We start from the raw sequence: 19,358 nt of genomic DNA on the forward strand, positions 1-19,358 counted from the left end.
CCAGCCCCTGTCCCCTCCCCTCACCTTTACAGCAGTCACAGCCAGGGGAGTGGGGGGGGGGGTGAGGAGCAGGGCAGCAGGTCTGGGATAATGGAGGGCAGCCCCCCCACAAGGGGAGCTCCAGGTGTCCCTCCCCTCGCCCCCTGCCATTTATAAACTGGTTTTGTAAAAAGAAAATAGATATATTTATATAGAATATATAAAGCACAAAAATTAGTAGTTTTACATTTGCTCTCCCCAGGGGGTGGGGGGGAGAGGGGAGGGTTCTCACCTCCTGCTGGCCCCCCCATGCCCCACATGACTATATACAATCCGGCTTATAAATAGATAAATACCCCCCCACCCTCCCCACGATGACACTAAGCTCCCCTACCCCCAACACCTCCCTTTCCCACCAGACCAGCAGCAGTTTGGTGGCTGGGGAAGTAGGGAGCTCTGGGCCCCAACCTGCCCCACGGGGAATGGGTACATAACTCAAGAGAACCTCTTTCCCCTCAGATTCCAGGGAGAGGCTGAGGGAGGCACTGGGCTCATGATGGGGTTGGGAGTACAAGAGGAGGACACCCTGGTTCTGAAACACAACCCCAACACCTCCCCCTCCCAACTTGTTCAGAGGGGGAGAGATGCACAACCTCTGAGGGGATCAAGGGGTCACCCTCTCTCAAATGCTTCCCATCAGCCCTAGTCACTACCCCATGCCCACAGTTAAAAACAGATTTTTTTTTTCTAAAGATTTTCCTTTTTTCCCTCCCCTCCCTTCTACCCCCAATTCAGACAGGGGGTTGAGGGATTAGAGGGCTGGGGAGAGGGTCTCACATTTCAAAACAGCAAAAAATCCAACACTTAAATGAGGTAGGTGTGGGTGCAGGATCTCCTTGCCCGGCTTGCCTGCCTTGCCCGCCCCACCCGGGCAGCTGGGTGCCTCTTTCCCGTTCGTGTTGCATTTGTCAGAGAGAAAACAAGGAAACACAACCCAGAAAGAGAGAGATGGAAAGAGGGACAGAGAGACACAGAGGAGAAGAGGGAGACAGAGAGAAAGGGAAGGAGGGGATTAGGAAGTGGGGACAGGACCCAGCGGGCAGGGCCAGGTGTGGGGACCCAGCCTTTGGGATTGTCAAGCTTAATCAAGTCTCTTTGCAGCCTTGAGTTGGGCTGGGGACGTCAGTGGGAGCACTGGGGCTGGGAGACCCAAGCTGCCACCCTCCTCACCGTCTCTGCTGCCTCCCAGACGGTGCTGGGTAGTTCCCAGCCCATTTCTACCCAACCCCCCCACCCCCCGAACCTGAGATGCCCAATGGCTGTTTCTGTCTGTCGGCTCCTGGAGCTGGGGGCAGATATGCCAGCCTGGGGCCTGTGGTGGGGGAGGGAAGTCATCCCTGGTGCCCAGAATGGGCACTGCCCCGGGGCCCTTAGCCCCATCCTGCTCCTGGGGCTCTGGTCAGCCAGCAGCCCCAACTCTGGGTCCTGGCTCTCTTCCCCTTCAACCCTTTCGGGAAGGGCTTTGGAGGGTTTCCCCTGCCCAGTTGCCTCTGAGCTTAATTCATCCACTTCCGGCAGTTCCAGGCTCCACAGTGGCAGGGGATTTTGTGCTGATCATCCTCAAAGTCAAACTGATAGTCATAGGTCAGCTGGGGAGGGAAGGGAGAAAGAATCAAGTCCAGCCAGGCTTTACGAAAAAACAACAACAACAACAATAACAACAGTTCAAAGGAAATCACACTGCCAATCACATCACTCACCTCTTCTCCTTTGGGGATGCGCCGGCTGGAGATGATAATGATCTTATCCTCCTTATCGAAGGTCACGACCTCTGCCACACAGTTGGGGGCACAAGAATGGTTAATGTACCTGAACCAGAAAAGACCAGGGAGAAATCAGTGTCAGGGAAGTCTGGCAGTAAGGGCCAGTTTGACCCTGACGCACCCCTCCCTCCCTCCCTCTCCAGCTCACCTGGCGGGCCCTCCAGTAAGTGTGGCATCAATCACATGCTCATTGTTTATACGAAACATATAGATACCTCGATTCTGTAAAGAGGAAGGGAACAGGAGAGACAGATTCAAACAGAGCTCCCCAGGTCTGCCCAAATGTCTCTCATTTTCCCTTGAAGACTCAAGTTTGCCATCAGCCTGAATCCCCAGAACACCCTACACACAGCTCCTCTCCCTTGTCCTAACCTGCTCCTCATAGATCTTCTCTCGACGGTTGGCCACCTCATTTCGGATGATGGTGCCAATGTACTCAATGACCATGGTGTGCTTCTCCAAGTCCTTGGCAGCATACAGCCCCAGGCCCTGAATACGAGATCGAGCCAGGTACACGTTGTTCTTCCACTCTGTTCGAAGCCGTCGATACTGGGATGACTTGGAATGCACAAACTGTTTGCTGTATGGGGTGTTGGTCTCGCCTGTGAAGGTGCTCTGGTATGCCTTGGACATGCTGGTGCTGTTGAGGGTGTGAGGCCTGGGGGCAGCAGAAAAAATGGCAAGTCAGATCTCTTCTAGAATGAGTGGGCACACAATGATCTGTACTCAACCCCGGCCCTGGGATGGGGCAAATGTTAGCCAGGCCTCAGGAAGTGTGCTATGGGCATATGGGAAATACAGTCTTGGCCAATGGAGACAGCCCTAATTTCCTGTAAGAGTCTCCATCTTGGTGGGGTAGCAGTTAAGATCCATATGTCCCTCTATTCCCATGGGTACAGAAAACCTAAGATGGGTCTAGGAGTCAAATAAGCTAAACTCCTCCCATTCTGAGTGTGGATACGTTCACTCTCTCATGACTAACCCAACATATGTGCTCTTCCCTCAACCACCCTTGGGGACAGTCCTGTCCCTTGGATCTCTAGCATGCTGTCCCCTTACCACATTAGAATAATTCTTGAGAACTAAACTTGTTTACACTTTTGCCTGCCTTTCCTTCCACCCCACAAACATGAACACCACAAATTCTCCCCAAGATAGGGACAATATCTATCTCCTCTTGTCTCTGCACCAACTACTCAATGTAGGAAAATGATTAAGTAACCTGTTTGACTCTCCCACTGCCCCCATCCCCGCTGCCCTACCTCTCCCCGCCCCATCCCCACCTCCCTGCTTTCTACTCCCACTCCGTCTTCTCCCTCAGCAACCACCTAGGCTGCATTCCTGCCCTTCATCTCTGCAGCCCCACAGTTCAAGTCCAGGCCTCCTTGCTTGGGGCTTGGTCACATACAGTGACAGAACTCCTTTAAAATTGTTTCTGTCTTCCTGTACCCCAGCTGGTGGGCTAGGATCCACTAATGGCATAGTGAGAAAAAGCACTGAACAAGTCAAGACACCAGGGTTTTAGCTCTGGGTCCATCTTTGACTTGCTGTGCATGTCAATTAACTTCTCTGGAGCTCAGTTTCTTCATCTGAAAAAAGGGGGTAATACCACCTGCCCTACATACCTCATAAGGTTGTTGTGAGGATCAAATGAGATAATGGATGTGAAAGCGCTTTGGAAAAAAAAGTATAAAATGCTATACAAATGTGAGGTTTTAATATGCTTCCAATTACTATTCCTGGGGCCACCTCAGCCTAGGGGAGGTGGACACTAGCATTCCAGGGTGCTTCCGAAGGCACCCTTTTAGGCTCAAGGTGGAGGGAGTCAGAGCCCCTTAGAGAGGGGAAAGGGAAAAAACTGTTGGCTCCCTCATCCATCACACCATTAAATACCTGCCTACTGCATACCTCCCCAGCAACACTTTCCCACCCGCTACCCCCACCCTAAACTCTCAGCTGGTTAGGCAGGAAAGACAAGGCACCTTTAGGGGGCCCCTGGCTTCAGCCTCCTCTATTCAATATGCCTGAGCGATTCCCCAGCCTTTCCAAGGGAAAAGATGTCTCGATTTTCACACCATTTCCTCCCCACTGTTATCCCAAAGTCTCCAATCCTCCACCCTGTTTCCTACCCATTTCCTTGGCTTCAGACTCCTCCCAAACCTGGCTCTACCTCAGACTCCCTCAACAAAGAGGCTCACCGTTTGTAGTGGGTGAGAATTTTGGGCTCAGAGCGGGCACAGCCAGTAGGGTTGATCATAAGAGGCAGTTCCATCAGTGGGTGCCGTCCATATCGAAACAAATAGTTGTGACAGCTTTCCACCCCAGGCAGCTGTGGACACAGTGAGCAATCTACCATAGCCCAGGCCCCTGGGAGCAGCACTACCCCACCCAGCCCACCCCAGAATCCTCCCCTCATCTCTCCTTACCGACTCTGCAATTCGTAGGACGGCGTGCACTGTCAACCCAAAGAGCTCCTCGCCCTTAAGATACTCTGGAAACAATCGAAGCATGTCGGCTTCCTTTCGCATGGCAGCCACGGGTTCGATGATACGGTTCCACACAGCTGAGAGGAAAACAGGGTTACTATCAAAAGGCCCATTTCCCCCCAAATCTGGACGTCCCCCAGATACAAGAGCTATTGTTTTATCTGTGGCTCCCATGACCTATGGCAGGGGTGGGGAACCGGCGACCTTTACAGAACAAATCCTTTTGTTAAGGATTTATTATTATTTATTTTATATTTATATTTATTGTTATTTATTAAGGGGATTTGTTCTGTGAAGTTTGGCTTCAGTCAAAGGGCTGTACTTGGGGACCTAAAGGGCCACATTTGGCCTCGAGGTGGCAGGTTCCCCCACCAGTGGCCTACGCTTTGACTTCTTCCCTCTAAAACAGGAATGGCCAGGGGCAGCTAGGTGGTACAGTGAATAGAGCTCTGGCCCTGGAGTCACACCCAGCCTCAGACACTTAACACTTACTAGCTGTGTGACCCTGGGCAAGTCACTTGACCCCAATCGCCTCACCAAAAAAGAAAAAAATAATAGTAAATAAAACAGGAATGGCCCCCTGTGGGCCAGATCCTCTGCTCTAAAGACAGTGAGGAATATAAAGTAGGAATATGAAAAAATTTATCTCTACCCCCACCCCTAAATATAGTCAACATTGGCCAGGGTTTCATTTAATGCTGCTTCTAAGCAAGGGAAAATACTGATGGGTTAAGATCAGGCTAAGGGAAGTTTGGACTCAATCCGTGGGGACATGGAAAGAGTTCTTTCCACCTCAAATGAGGAGAGAAAAAAAAAAAAAGAACAGCAGGAAAGATTAAAACCGAACAACAAAAAACCTGCCCAGTCTAATGGATGCTAGGCCACAGAAGACAAAGACTAAAAACCAAAGGCCTTGGTGTATTAGAGCTGGGAAGGAGTTCTTCCAAACAAAGGGGAGGATGGATAAGATAACCCACCCACACAGTAGCTGGTCCCTGACTCCTGAGAGCCTCACCTTGGGGGGATGCGTCAGTGAAGACCAGGTCCTCCAAACCCTGTTCCATGACCTTGACGATGAACTCGGGCCGCCCGTTGTTCTCGATGATGGAGCAGCGATAACAGCAGCGCCGGTTGTTGGTGCGTAAGCTCCAGTAGATGCGCGTGGCCTCATAGCCAACTGGGTACAGGGCTGTGGCGCTATGGAAGTCGGCCATCTGGTGGGGCAGCAGCTGCCCAATGGCATGGAACACTAGCCCTCCCACCCGGAACATGTGCAGCCGCTCACCACGCTGGATGATGCTAGCAATCTGCTTCACCTCATCCCGCTCAATGTAGACGCGTCGAAAGACAGCAAAAGAACTCAGCTCCTGCTCACAGGGCCCCTTCAGCTTGTGCAGGGGGCACAGCATCGTTTTATCCTTGAAGAACATGCACTTGGCCCGGATGGCACAGGCAAAGTGGTAGACACTAGGACATCGCAACCGGTTACAGCTGTTAGTGGCTCCCGTACGCTGGCACAGCGAACACTTGGTCAGTAGCCCTCGGTGGAGGGCACCCTCGACATTCATCAACGCCCCACCCTGAGTTTCATAAACTTCTGTGGACCACAGGGCACAGTTCAGGTGGACCCAGAGGTCTAGATCTAGGTTGAGGAGTCGGGCTGGCCCGTCAGTAGCTCCATCACCCTCTTCATGGCAGAAGCAGCAGCGCCGAAGGTCACGGGGCACCTTGTCAGGTCGGAGGGCTGTGCCCAACTGCTCCATGAACTCTGCTACCTCCCGCTCACCCTCCCGTCGTCCACCACCCTTCTGGATTGTCAGCAGCAGCCGTAACCGTTTCCAGCGAAGCCCTTTCCACTTCTTAAGCCGGGGTGGCCGGGAATCCTCCCCCTCTTCAGGGGGCCGGGCTCTGGGCTTGGGGCGAGCTGCTTCAGGCATCGGAGGTGAGGGAACTAGTGGTGGGGGTGATGGGGCTGAGGGTTCAGCTGGGGGGCTGGCAGGGGAAGGAGCCGAGGGTGAAGGGGGCGGGGAAGGCTCCTCAGGGGGTGGAGCAGAGAGCTGACGGACATCCAGGTTGGAGACGTTGTGGATATAGCAGTGCTGGGCAGGCGGCTCTGGGACAGGGCTTTCCTACAGAGACAATCCCATACCATCAGAACAAGGAAGCCCACTCAAGCCTCCCGACTGTGCCCAGGACACTAACCTGGTATCCATCATTGTTCCTTCCCAAACCCCTGAACCTGCCCCTCTGAGGCCCTCTGCCCTGTTAGCACTGCCCCTACCCACCCCCACCCCCACCCCCACCCCCCCAGCTCTGACCCCTCCCATCCCAGGGCCCCACCTGCTTGAGGAGGCTCAGGATGTCCAGCTGGCTCTTGAGGGTATAGCCGGGCAGCACTGCATCAAACTGTTTCAGCCAGTCACTGCCACCCTCGGTGGGCTTTCCCCCTAGGCTTTTCTCTTTACCACCTGTAGGAAGAAGTGAGGAAGAACCCACTACCCTTTGAATCTAGAGTGGCATGGCACCCCTTCTCCCCTCACCTCCTGCCCGATCTCTGCCACACTCACCAGGCCCCTCCACTTCCCCCTTCTTGGCCTCGGCACCCCCTGCACGGGCAGGACTCTCTGGGAACAGCACCTCATAGGAGCTGGGGATCTTCATGCTCAACAGCTCTGCCACAGCCACCATGACACCATTCAGATTCTGACATAGAGGGGGAGGGAGGATGGAGAGAAGAGGGAGAGATGTGTCATCGGAGCACCCTGAGTGTGGTACTGCCAAGGCTCCTCCCATCTGCCCCCTGCTTCCCAACCCCCCCCACCACTTTGGTATACCTTGGCAGCAGCAGCAGAAACAGTCAGCATGACGGACACCTCACTCCCCTTGCCCTTTTCCCAGGTGTTGGCAGACAGCTTTCCTGTTGGTTCTAGTTCCAGAGCCCCAAATGGCTTGGTATCTGGGAAGACTAAATAGGACAGGGAAGACCTTGAAGGCCAGCTGATTTCAAACCCTCCCCCCTCAACAAGAACAAAAACCTAACAATAAAAACAAAGCAGCAGCTAATATTTACCTAGCGGTTTAAAAACTATTCTTTCATTTGATCCCCACAATAACTCTTAAGTATTATTATTCCAATTTTGCAGACAAAAACTAGGGCTGAGGGAGGTCAAATAGAGAAGGTAAGATTCGAACCTAGCTCTTTCCTGACACCAAAAGCTAGCCCTTTTTCTGCTCTGCCACAATGTCTGCTTTTCCTCAGGCACATACACACACCTGGGATGCTGGCCCGGGGGATGATGGGGATGACTGGGGACAGGGCCCTGTCCTCCTGCTCCTGCTGGCCTGACATCAGCTGGGGAAATCGAGGTGCCTCCTCTCCCAGGATACTCTCAGGGGAAGAAGCTGGCACGATGCTGTCAGGGGAGTCGCTCTCCTCATCACTCTCCATCCTAGAGATCAGGGACACAAGGCATGTTTGCACCACAATGGGTCACCCTTCCTCAGTCTCTTTAAGCCTGGGGATGTCACAGCCCCACAGGAAATCCCCATGGCAGGGGAGCCAAGCACCCCACCCCACCCCACTCCTCATTTCATTTCCAACCTGACATCCTCAGTCTGGTTGTGAGGAGGAGTGGGGAGCGCTGCCAGCAGGTCCAAGCTCTTCACTTCAGGAGCATCTAGGAGCAGAGGGAGAGAAGGGATATGGAATACAGGGGTCTCTCCTCTCTAGCATCTCAGGCTTCTCATTTCTTAGGTTCTGTTGCTCTGACAGTTTCTCCATACCACAGGGTCTGCCTGAGCACATGAAGCTTAACTCTGTCCCCACCTCCACATGCTTCCAAAGTCTGGGTTTTCAGAGGTGGTAAGGGAACAGAAAAAACTCATTATGCTTTTGTTACAAAGAATGACTCTCTGTATAACGGATGGGAAAGAGATGATGGAGATCTATTTTTTTCTTCAAGGGAAGATCTACTACAGTCTTGGGTGCTGGTGACCTTTATGCAGTCAGACCACCAAACTGGTCCTTTTCAAAACTAAAACCAGAGGGAGGGAGGGAGCAGGAAGGAGGCAGTTAGGGGCCTCTCCCTCTGCCTCATCTCACCATCCCCTGCTTACCCCGTGGTCCCCCATCAGGCTCTCGGGCAGGGGCCGCATCTTTAGGTTGCTCCCCCAGGTCCTCAGAAGGAGTGACCCCATTCACCAGTTTCTGCTGTACTGATGGGGGTGGGGTAGGCGGCAGCGAGGAAGGCGGCGTTGGCGGGTTACTCAGGTTATTCTAGGGGGGCAAAAAGGAATAGCAAGTCTGACGGTGAACAAGTCATCTTGATGCCCCTACCTTATGCCAGGCTAAGAATTCCCTTGAGCCCTCCCATCTCAGCATGGTGCCGCCTCTTCCAGACCTTCGTAAGAAGCTGGGAATAGTAGTCAGGGCCAGTGGGTAGTGCCCCACTCCCAAAGGCCCCCCTCAGCTGGCTCCGCCCATTGATGAGGCAGCCACTGCCGAAGGGAGCAAAAAGGCTGAAATTGTTGGTGATGCTGGGTTCTGTAAGTGGCAGCAAGGACAGCTCCTGGGTGGGGAGACAGAATAAAAACCATGAGAACATGAGTACTTAAGCCCCTATGGCTAGAAAAGGAACTCCCAAGGGACACCCCCCAACCTCCTCCCACTTGCCCTGGGGGACTGTGCAGCTGGGATTCTTGGGGGTCACCTGCTTCAGCTGTTTCAGCAGGGCCTCATTGGCTTTCACCCCATCTTCCTTCCGGAGCTTCTTCCGGGAACTTGCCACCCTGTCGCCCGCCTTCTGTACCCTCTTGGGCTTGGGGGTCAATGGTTTCTTGGCTGCAGCATCCTGTGACAGACACATCCACTGTAAGGGGTGCCTACCCACCCCCCCCCAACCCCCTGGGACATCTCATGTCATAGATATATAGTAAAAAGGTTTAAAGGTATGTATGGAGGCAGAGTAGGCAGAGATTAGACATGCCACTTAGTAGACACATGGCAGCCTCCAGGCCCAGCAGAAGAGGCCACTCTCTAGCCAAGGTACTCACCTCCTTGCCGACTGGCGTGCCCTGAAGCTTCTGCTCCAACCCAGCCAGCTTGCTGTCAATGTGCCCATTGATCTCTGCTCGGAGCCCCTCAGGTCCATGCCCTGCGCCAAGCTGTACATTCTTTGACCGAAGCAGCTTCTGCAAGAGCAGGTGCCCAGCCTCTGAGCGGCTGCCTGCCAGTAAGAGGTGGTTGCTGGTGCCTGGTGTGCTCACAGGTTCCCCATTAGCCTCCCGTTTCACCACCTGGGCACCCAGGGCACAAGGCTCCTCTCGAGGCTCCTGCTTGATCATGAGACGGGGTGGCTCGGGCATCTCCCGCCCATTCACCTGCTCCACCTCTCCAGGCCTCATGTTGTTCTGCTCAGGCTTATGGGCCTCAACCAGGTTGTCTGGGGTTTCCCAAGGTCCTGGTCCCTTGGCAAAGAAAGCATCTGGAAGTTGGGAGGCTGCCGACGAGGGGGGTGGAATGTCCCCTGAAGGTAGCTCCAAGGAGGATTCTTGGAGCTTTGGGATCTCAGTCTGGGTAGGGGTGAGCTGAGCCTCAGCAGGAAGCTGAGGGCTAGGGGGCAGCAATCGTGGGGAAGGTCTCTTTGGCTCTTGGGGGCTGGATGGCAGAGGAGGGGGTTGTGCAAGGCCAAGGTTTGGCCCTGATGCTATGGCTCCTTGTGGGGTAGAGAGCCGGGAAGGGCCCTGGGGTCGGGGCACCGCCCCTAGCTCCTGTAGAGGCCCTGATGGAGCTCCGAGGAAGCCCCCAGGTTGGGGCTGGCGGCCCAGGAGGCCTTGCAAGGAAGAAGGATGGCTCCCAGGCTCCAGGTAGGGCACTGTTTGCCTTAGCACCTGGCCTTGCTGCAATTGCCTCTGCACGAGAAGGGCCTGCAGCTGCTGTTGCTGCTGAGGGCTTAGGTGCCGAAGCTGTGGGTTCTTGGCCAAGACACCCTGAAGCTGGGCCCGCAGCTGCCCCACTGTGGGCATTCCCGCATGCCCTGGTAGGCCCTGCCCAGGGTGGGGTAGAGGGCCTGGCTTGGGAGGCTGTGGCCTTGGGCTCCCTTTTAGGGGTCGATCCAGCCCAGAGGCCCGCTCCCCTACAGAACCTAGGGGCTGGGTCAGCAGGTGGGACATGGAAGTAACTTCAGGGGGTTGCCCACCAGCCATCTGCCCATGACTTGCACCACCCGCTGGATGGAGTAAGTTGATTTGCTGTTGCTGCTGCTGCTGCTGCTGCCCTGGAAGTCTCAGAGGTGCCTGTAACTGCAGGGAGTTCATCTGAGGGGGCTGGGGCTGGGGCTGGGGCTGAGGCTGAGGCTGGGGCTGGGGCTGGGGCTGGGGCTGGGGCTGGGGCTGGGGCTGGAGCTGAGGATGAGGCTGGGGTTGGGACAGGAGGAGGTGAGAGTCCCCAGGGAGGGGGGGCTTCACCTCCACTGGCTCTGGGGGCAGGGCTTCTGTAGGAGGACCCAATGCCAACGGTCCTCCTAGGTGCACTGAGGAGGCTTCAGTGCCTTCAGGTACTAGCACTGTCTCTGCCCCAGCTTGCTCTTTGCCTGGTAGGCCCGAGGGCAACCCCTGGCTAAGCAAGAGGGCTGGGCCCAAGGCTCCATGGCTGGGAAAGTGCTGGAGGGGTTTGGCAGGCAAGCCGGGACCCAGGGCCACCTGCTGCTGCTGCTGCTGCTGCTGCTGCTGCTGCTGCTGCTGGGTAAGAGAGTTGGCTGGGGGTGGCAGCAATTGCTGCTGCTGCTGCTGCTGCTGGGGAGGCAATAAAGGTCGACCCTGGTTAAGGAGCCCCAGCGTCGGTTGCGGTTGCTGCTGCTGCTGCTGCTGCTGCTGCTGCTGCTGCGTCCCCATGGATTGGGTGCCCAGCTTGGGTTGCCCACTAGGAGGCATCAATCCCTGTTGGAGATGGGAGAGCCCAGTCATGGGCGGCTGCTGCTGCTGCTGCTGCTGCTGCTGCTGCTGCTGCTGCTGGGCCATGACAAGTCGGTGGGCCATGAGGCCTTGTGCTTGCTGGGCCAGTTGAGGGGACCCTAGCATTCGGGGCTGAGCAAGGAGCACTTGTCTGTGAGGGCCTTGGGGACCCAGACCTCCAGGGTGCACCTGCTGCTGCTGTTGTTGCTGCAACACTGCCACCTGGGCAGGGCCCAGCATGCCCTGGGGCCCTGGGGGCGGCTGGGGGGACAGCTGCTGGACCAAGAGGCCCTGATGGCTGCCAGGAGGCAGGAGTCCCTGGGGCTTGGGCCCCAGGCCCTGCTGCTGCTGCTGCTGCTGCTGCTGCTGCTGCAGAGCCACCTGTCCCAACAGGTGCTGCTGCTGTTGCTGCTGCAGCTTCTGAGTCAGCTGCATTCGCTGCTGTTGCAGCTGGAGTTGCCGTTCCTGTAAGAGCCGTGCGTCGGCACTCAGGCCTCGGAGAGCAAGATTCCCGGGGAAGAAGCCTGCCGAGGGGCCTGCTAGGGTCCCTGCCCCGGCTGGATGCTGCTGCTGCTGCTGCTGCTGCTGTTGGCCCAGGGCTGTACTGAGGAAAGGGCCGCTGGGCTGGCCGGTCAGTGCAACTCCTCCAGGAGGCAGGCGAAGGCTGCCCGCCTGCCCGCCCGGGGGTCCCTGTGGAGGCTGCAGCCCGTGGCCTGGGAGCAGCTGCCCAGGAAGCTTGGCCAGCAGCCTGGGGCTCTGGGAGGGGCTCAAGGCCAGCACCGCGGAATGCTGCTGCTGCTGCTGCTGCTGCTGCTGCTGCTGCTGCTGCTGTTGCTGCTGCTGCTGCTTGTTCCGATACTCTGCCATCAGGTTTGTGTGCTCTTTCTGCTGTTTCCGAACCTAGGTGTCATCACAGGGAGTAAGGGAAGATGTCAAGAGTAGGTGGAGGCCTCAGCCTCAGCCCACACGCCCCCTTCTTAACCTTTCTCTGCCAAGGGCCTCTACCTGGTCCAGCTGCTTCTGGATCTTGCTCTGCTGCTCAGTGACCAACTTCAGCTTCTCCGCATCAGCCTCTGGGAACTCTCGGCCAGCCTTCTTAGCGGTGCGCTGCTTGGCGCACAGGGCCTTGCGGGACTTTCGGTGCACCCCAATCTGCTCTTCCAGCACCTTGAGCTGCATCTGTAGCAGTTGCTGGGTGTGAAACAGCCACTCTTCGTACTGCCGCTGGTCGGCTTCGTCTGGGCCAGCAGGGAGAACAGGAGTCAAGGGGCCTGGTCGCCACAGGTCCCAGTGGGGCATCGTCCTGCCCCTTCACCCTCCCCCCAATCTCCTTCAGGTCACACCATACTCACTGATCACACCGTGGGCAAAAGTGGGTGGGTTGGGCCGAGACTGGGAGGGGTCACTGCTGCTCCGCTCCTGTCAGTGGAAAGGATGCCAGGGGTCACTGCTCCCTCCTTCCCACTAGGTTCTTCTGATCAAACCCACCTTACTAGCTCTTACATGAGGACACTCTAATAGCAGGGATGGATACGGGTGCCAGGACACATTCCCTCTGCACATCCCTTCTGTGTACAAATGCCACCTAGTCACACAACTCCACCTGCTCACTCACCTGCCCACTCCCAGCTGCCACATGATTCTGTAGGTCAGTGCTGCCAGGAGCTCCCGAGAGCCGCTGGGCCAACAGGGACACCTGTTGCCTAGAACCAGTCAGAGAAAAGATGGCAAAAGGTGAGAGAGAAGCCGGATGGGGAGGACAGAGAAAAGGGAGTCAGGAGAGGAAAGGCCAAGTTACATAGGCTTCTTCTAGTAGATACCTCACCTGTTCATGCCTGGTGCCACCCCAATGCTGCCCTGCGCCATCACCTTCTTGATGCCCTTCAGGGCCACCATCTTAGCCTTGGCAATGGGATCAATGATGTCCTCTGCAGCAAACTTGTCCAAGTCTTTGAAGAAAGTACCAGAGGATAAGGGAAGATGTTGAATTAGCTGTCCCTTCCATATCTCATGCCTGCCACCCAGTGCCTGTCTAGTCCCTCGCCTTTCCTGTCCTCAAGACAGCCTAGAAGCAATGACTTGTGCCACGTGCCATGATTCCACTCTGGACACCTTCTGGTAGACCCCACCCACACCCTAGGCCCAGTATTCTGTCTGCCTGCTCTGTAAGGCACAGAAGTCAGAGGCCAAAGGCACCGCTCCTAACACACTGCTTTTGATATGTCAACAGAAGCCTTCAGGGTCTGCCTGTTGCCTATAGAGAAAAAAATTCAGGGGGAAGCTAGGTGGTATAGTGGACAGAGCTCTGGCCTTGGAGTCAGGAGGACCTGAGTTCAAATCTAGTCTCAGACACTTGACACTTACTAGCTATGTGACCCTGGGCAAGTCACTTAACCCCATTGCCTCGCCAAAAAAAAAAAAAAAAAAAGATTTAAGATGGTATTCAGCACTCTCCATTAACTGGTCCCAAATTTACTCTTCTACTATCATTTTTCTGCTATTCCCCTGCCCAACTTTCCATTCTGGTCAAACTGATCTACTAATCACTCCCTGAATATCTGCCTGCCCAGCTCAAGCCCCAACACTAGTGAACTGCTTCCCTACTCAATGTTTCCTTCCTCCCTTCTGAACACTGAGCCACACATGGAGTATTTCATGCATGTTCCTTTGTACTGTGAGTAATCTCCTAAGGTATCCAACCTGGCTCCCCAACTGAAAGTTCTCAGAGACAGGGACAAGCACCCAGAATGTCATGATTCAGTCAGTTTAAAATGACAACAATGAGGATTACAGGTCTCGGCCCACCCCCACTCCCCATTTCCCCCACGTCCCTTCCTACAAGAAAATGTACCTGTATCAGGGAAGAAGCTGTTGGCTAGCTGTTGCTGCATCGCCAGCTGCTGCGGCTTCATGCACATCGATGGTGGCACTGCCCCCATAGGCTTCTGGGCCAGCACTGGCTGTGGATTCTGCTGAGGCACCAAGCTTGCCTGCCCTCCGCTGAGCATATGCCCCTGGTTGGGCACCATGGCCATGGGAGGGACCAGGCGCTGCTGCAGGGCATGGGATGGTTGCTGGGTGGACATCATCGCCTGGGTGGACACTAGGCCAGGCTGCCGAGCCCCAAGCCCTAGTGCAAGCTGTTGTGGGGTAACAGCCAGGCCAGGAGGTGGACCTTCTTGGGGCAGAGGCATGGACTGGGCAGTGCCTGAGGTGGCCAGCAAGAGGTGCTGCTGCTGTTGCTGCTGTGGGGGCGGCGGTGGTGGAGGTGGCGGCGGTGGCGGTGGTGGGGGCGGCGGTGGGGGTGGGGGTGGGGGTGGGGGTGGTGGGGGTGGGGGTGGCTGTTGTAGCTGGGCAGAGAGCTGTTGCTTCTTTTGGAGTTCTTTTTTCTCATGCTCCAGGAGGTCCTCAATGAGCAGAGGCAGTTCACTGGCCACCAAGGAACTCTCCATTTTGTCCAGCTCATCTCCAGACGGTGGAGGCCCACCAGGCAGGGTCAGGGCCCCACTCTCCAGGTCAAACTTCTCCAGCAAGGATGCTCCCCCTGGGCCACTCAGTGGGCTCGAGGTCAACAGCTGGGGTGGGGGACCTGCTGTGCTTCCAAAGGGACTCTTCTCAGCGGTATGCACATTGTTAGGGAAGGGACCCATGTTTAGCCTGCCGTCTCGTGGCCCCAGCAAGTTCTGCCCAGGCTTCAGCCCCAGCCCCAGAGTGCCAGGAGGCACCGGGTCTGCCTTGGGGGTGGCCACGGTGAACTGGCAAGGAGAGGCCTGGTGTCCACCCTCCTCTAATTTAGGCTTCACTTCAGTGGCCCCGGGGGCGAGATGGGAATCAGGTCCATCAGTGGTAGGGGGTGGGCGCTCCTCAGCACCAGACAGGCTGGGTTCTGTGCCCCTCAGGAGCGCCTCACGCTCAGCCTTCTCATTGGCGGATTCTACCAGTCGCAAGTGTTCATTAAATATGTCCTTCTTGTCACCAGTGTCCAGCTCAGGGTCTGTATAGGCCAAGAGGTCGAATTCATCCCCATTCAGCAAGTCGTCCAGATGGGGGTCATTGGTCTCCAAGTTTCCAAGGGTGCCGAGCTCATCATCACCCTTGGCCACATCTACCCCAAGCCCCAGGTGGGCCAGCTCCTCATCATCTTCCAGTGCCTTATGGGCATCAAAGTCGTCATCCAGCTCAGGCTCCTCACAGGGCAGTTTTCCAGACTCCAGGACCAGGGGTGGACGTCCTGCCTCTGTGCTAGAGGGAGATCGGCCAACCAGCTCCTGGCTAGCAGGAAGGCTAGGACCCTTGGGATGGGGGAGGGGGTGGAGGCTGTTACTCAGTTCAGGTGGTGGAGGAGCTGAGGGTTTCTGTGGGGGCAGGGTGGACACTGCCACAGGTCGAAGACTATCCGGAGCCAGGCGATGGGAGTCCTCAGCCACTGAGAAGAATCGTGGCCTCTGAGGGGGGCCCTGAAGATGGTAAGGGGCACCACCAGGCCCTGGCCCCTTCTGCACATTGTGACGAAGCTCGATGAACTGAGCAGGACCAGGACCAGGAAGTGACTCCCCTGGGCCAGGAGGGCGGTTGGAAAGCCCACTCAGAGGAGGGCCTAGGATTGTCCGGCCAAGTTCCGGCCCAGGTGGTTGAGGGAACCTTGCAGGCATGGAAAGCCGCATGGAAGCCACAGCGGCCTGCTGCTGCTGCTGCTGCCAGAGCTGCTGTTGCTGTTGAGGGGGCAGAGGTCCAGAGAAGGGCCCCCGTGGAAAGAAGGCTTGGGTGCCCCCAACCAGTTGCCTGAAATTGTACACAACAGAATCAGAAAGACAAGGTAAGGCAGGAAAGAGCCAGGAGTTAGAGCCAGAACAGAGGATTGGAGGAGGAAAGGAAGACAGGAAAAGAAAGCAGGGGAACAAGGCAAGATGGCCTGGGTATCCACAATAACCAGAAACTGACTCTATAGAGCACATTAAGGTTTACAAAGTGCTCTATACACGTCGACCTAATTTGATCATTTCCACAGCTCTGGAAGATAGGCAATACAAGCATCTTCATCCCTACTTTAAATTAGGAAGCTGTGGCTCAAGAATCACACAGCTAATATGTGCCTAAGGTAGGATTCAAACCCAGGGCTCTCCTGATTTCAAATCCAGTGCTCTTTCCAGCAGGTGGGATCAGAAGTCAGAACTCAAAACCTACCCCCTGCCTGTATTCACAGTCGCCCTTGGTGACTCACCGGCCATTCATGTCAATGGAAGAAGGAGTAGGGGGTGGTGGTGGCCGAATGAGTCTCTCCTCTGCAGGGAAGGGGCTAGGTCCCAGAACTGAGCCACTTAGTTTGTTAGGGGGCAATCCTGTAAGGCCACTTTTGTCCTGGGTGGCCGGAATGAAAACAGGTGTATAAGGAGAGTGAGAAGGCCAATGCCCTGCCATGCCACCCCTGCCTCCCAATTTTGAAGCATGGTCTCCTACCCCCCTGCCAATCCACCTACCTGTGCCCCAGGGTAGGAGGTGGGGCCTCGATTCAGCTGCTCAAAAGCAGGGTTGCTAGACTCAGCACCCCAACTGCCTGGCCCTACAGCACTGGTGGCTGCTGCTGTTTCCTTCTCCTGCCGAAGGGTATTACGCTGAATCTGCTGTCGGATCAATAGCTCTCTCAAACGCTGGCGCTGGGTAAGGATAAAGGAAGAGAGAGGGGGAAAAGTCAGTCACCTCTATCTGGCCAGGGCTGGAAAAAACCCACAAGACCAAAAAGGCGGAGACACAGACACAGAGGCAGCACAGACGCCTGCACTGGAGACTCTCACCTGCCGCTGCTTCTCCAACTCTGTTTGGCTCAGATTAGCCATGCTGGGGTCCTGGGGACCTGGCAGCTCAGGACCCACCAGGGAGGTGGCCATCCCAGACACTGAGTCTTCTCGCTTGTCAGCCGGGGAGGTGATGCTCCCCCGCTGTGGGGCACCATGGGGCAGGTAGGTGAGAGGACCATCCGGTGCAGGCTGTGGTAAAACCGATGGTGGACGCAACGGAGACAGCCCATAGCCCTCAGCTGGTGGCCCGGTGCCTGGCCCCAGGGGGCTGCCTCCTGGGTGAAAACTGCCTGCCGCTGCTGTGTAGTTTGTGCTTTGGGGCTTGCCCACAGTGGGTCCTGGCCCATAATGGCTGTTGATCCCATGGGGTGGAGGGAGACTAGGTTGAGAGGCAGGGGGCTTCAGGGGCGGCTCTCCCACTGCCTGGGGGAAAGTGAAGCGCATGGGGGAAGGATTGCCCACAAACACGTTTGCCCCTGGAGAACGGACAAAAGATGGAGGCTGCCCGCCAGAGCTCTTAGCGTGATGGTCATTTGATTGCCCAGAGGGCAGAGCCGCTGGAAAGCCCCCTACCCCTAATGGAGTATGGGCCAGGGGCCCGGCCTTGAAGGCAACTTCAGGGGGCTGGGACCGAGGTGGCTTGTGTAGTGGGGCAAAAGGGTCCCGGGACTGGGGCCGTGAGGGTGGACGAGAGTAGGGGTCAGGTGACTGGAAGCAAGGGGTGACTGGTGACTGGCAGAAGGCTTCGGTGGACAGCGGGCGGGGTGTCAGGGGTGACTGAGAGCTAGACTGAGACTGGGGGCTGGCAGGTACTCGAGTGAAAGGGTCAGACGGCAAGGAGCGAGGTGGCAGGGTACAGCAACTCTCAGGAGGTGGAGGCTGAGGCCGGGGTGTCAGTGGGGGCTGTGAATAGGACTCAGGATAGGAGCCAGAAGGAGCTGAGCGATATAGGTCTGCATGGCTAGGGGGTGAGGGGGCCACAGCATGGGCAGAGGGAGGCTCCTGAGGCCTCAGGCCTATACCCGGGCTCTGCGGCTCTACCTGAGATGCCCGAGGGGTCAGGGGGGCTTTGAAGACATCCGGTGCCTTTAGCTCCAGGCTGCCTAAGTGGGGCCCGGAGGAAGGTGAGTCTCCAAAACCAAGGCTGGGGGGGCCATAGCTGGGAGAAGCTGCCCCCAGCTCCTCCTTCTTTATTTCTAGGGCCTTCCGAGGTTCTCCAAAGGGTGGAGGGGACATCAGTTGCTCAGAAGCCTTGGCCCCACCCACCCCCGGACTCTCTGGAACTGCCAAGTTGTCTAGTGAGGGGCAACGGGGTTTGAGAAAAGGATCAGGTGTGGAAGGCTGGTGCCTTGGGGTGCCAGGTGGGGTGGATTGGAACTCTCCAGGCTGGCCAGCCCCAGGCCGAGGGGGAGCACTCAGCATCTGAGGCTTCGCGGGGGCCACTGCTGGTCCAGGATAGGGGGGATAGGCTGGTGGTGCTGTGGGGAAGCGAGACTCCAGAGTATAGGTGGGGGCCAGTCCAAAAGGGTCCTGCAAAGGCACTTGGGCGGGCACCTGGGGTGGGAGCTTGAGGAAGAGATCACCAGGCGAGTCAGGGCCGGGCACCGTGCCCGTTGGTGGCTTCAGGAACCCGTCCGAGGAGGTAGACAAGCCAGCTGGGGTAGGGGGACTGCCAATGAAGACAGTCGGAGCAGAAGCTGGAGGGGGACTGCCCAGCATCCCTGGCTGAGGGGGAATGCGTAGGTGCAGGGTGGGCCGATCGGTTTTGCGGGCTATGTCGCCCACCTTGGTCTGCTTACTGATCTGGCTCTCCGCCTGCTGTAGGGGTATAAGAAGAGAGGATGGGTGAGACTGGGGGATGGAGGTGGTGGAATGGACCTGGGAGTCATGGGCTACAAGGGCCCTGGGTGTCCACTTGCTCCAGGAATGCCACTGTCCAGTTAAGGATGTATGCTGCCACAGAAAACACCCTCCCTACTCCAAATTCTAAGGCTCCCATCAGGCCCCAGGCTTCTCCCCCAATTCCCCAAGTTCCAGACTCTCACTCACCTTCTGCACCTTGTTGATGCGGTGAGCCGCCCGGTTATCTTTGGCCTTTTGCTGAGGGATAATCAGGTCCAGAGCTTAGTCATGTGCTCTGTTCCTCAAGCCCACCCTGACCTGGAAACCTATTCCCTGGGTGAATGGAGTGGAGGTGGGGGGGGAGAGACCACCAGCTCCAAGTAAACTCCCTTCTTTCCCCAAGGCCCTGGATTCCCTCCTCCAGGTGGAGCTCCTCTGGGGCCCTGGATCCCCTCCTCCAGGTGGAGCTCCCCTGGGGCCCT

The 19,358-nt window shown here is 56.6% G+C and overlaps 1 protein-coding gene across 1 annotated transcript; it reads right to left on the reverse strand.

Moving 5' to 3' along the window:
- Positions 1-350: 350 nt before the first annotated feature.
- Positions 351-19,134, reverse strand: LOC114040451 (histone-lysine N-methyltransferase 2D-like; the record flags this gene model as incomplete). The annotated part of the gene is made up of 25 exons (XM_027858563.1): positions 351-1,628; positions 1,740-1,848; positions 1,951-2,024; positions 2,175-2,460; positions 4,001-4,131; positions 4,229-4,365; positions 5,304-6,417; positions 6,629-6,756; positions 6,856-6,991; positions 7,123-7,253; positions 7,562-7,737; positions 7,890-7,965; positions 8,405-8,564; positions 8,689-8,856; positions 8,998-9,138; positions 9,341-12,139; positions 12,245-12,477; positions 12,592-12,658; positions 12,855-12,942; positions 13,065-13,188; positions 14,091-16,021; positions 16,461-16,597; positions 16,717-16,893; positions 17,032-18,852; positions 19,084-19,134. Coding segments are annotated over 25 exons (10,488 nt in total), but the record flags the coding sequence as incomplete, so codon positions are not given.
- Between the last annotated feature and the right edge of the window lie 224 nt (positions 19,135-19,358).

The sequence above is a fragment of the Vombatus ursinus genome, unplaced genomic scaffold (assembly GCF_900497805.2).
Source record: "Vombatus ursinus unplaced genomic scaffold, bare-nosed wombat genome assembly UNPS02013175.1, whole genome shotgun sequence".
NCBI classification, from domain to species: Eukaryota; Metazoa; Chordata; class Mammalia; order Diprotodontia; family Vombatidae; genus Vombatus; species Vombatus ursinus.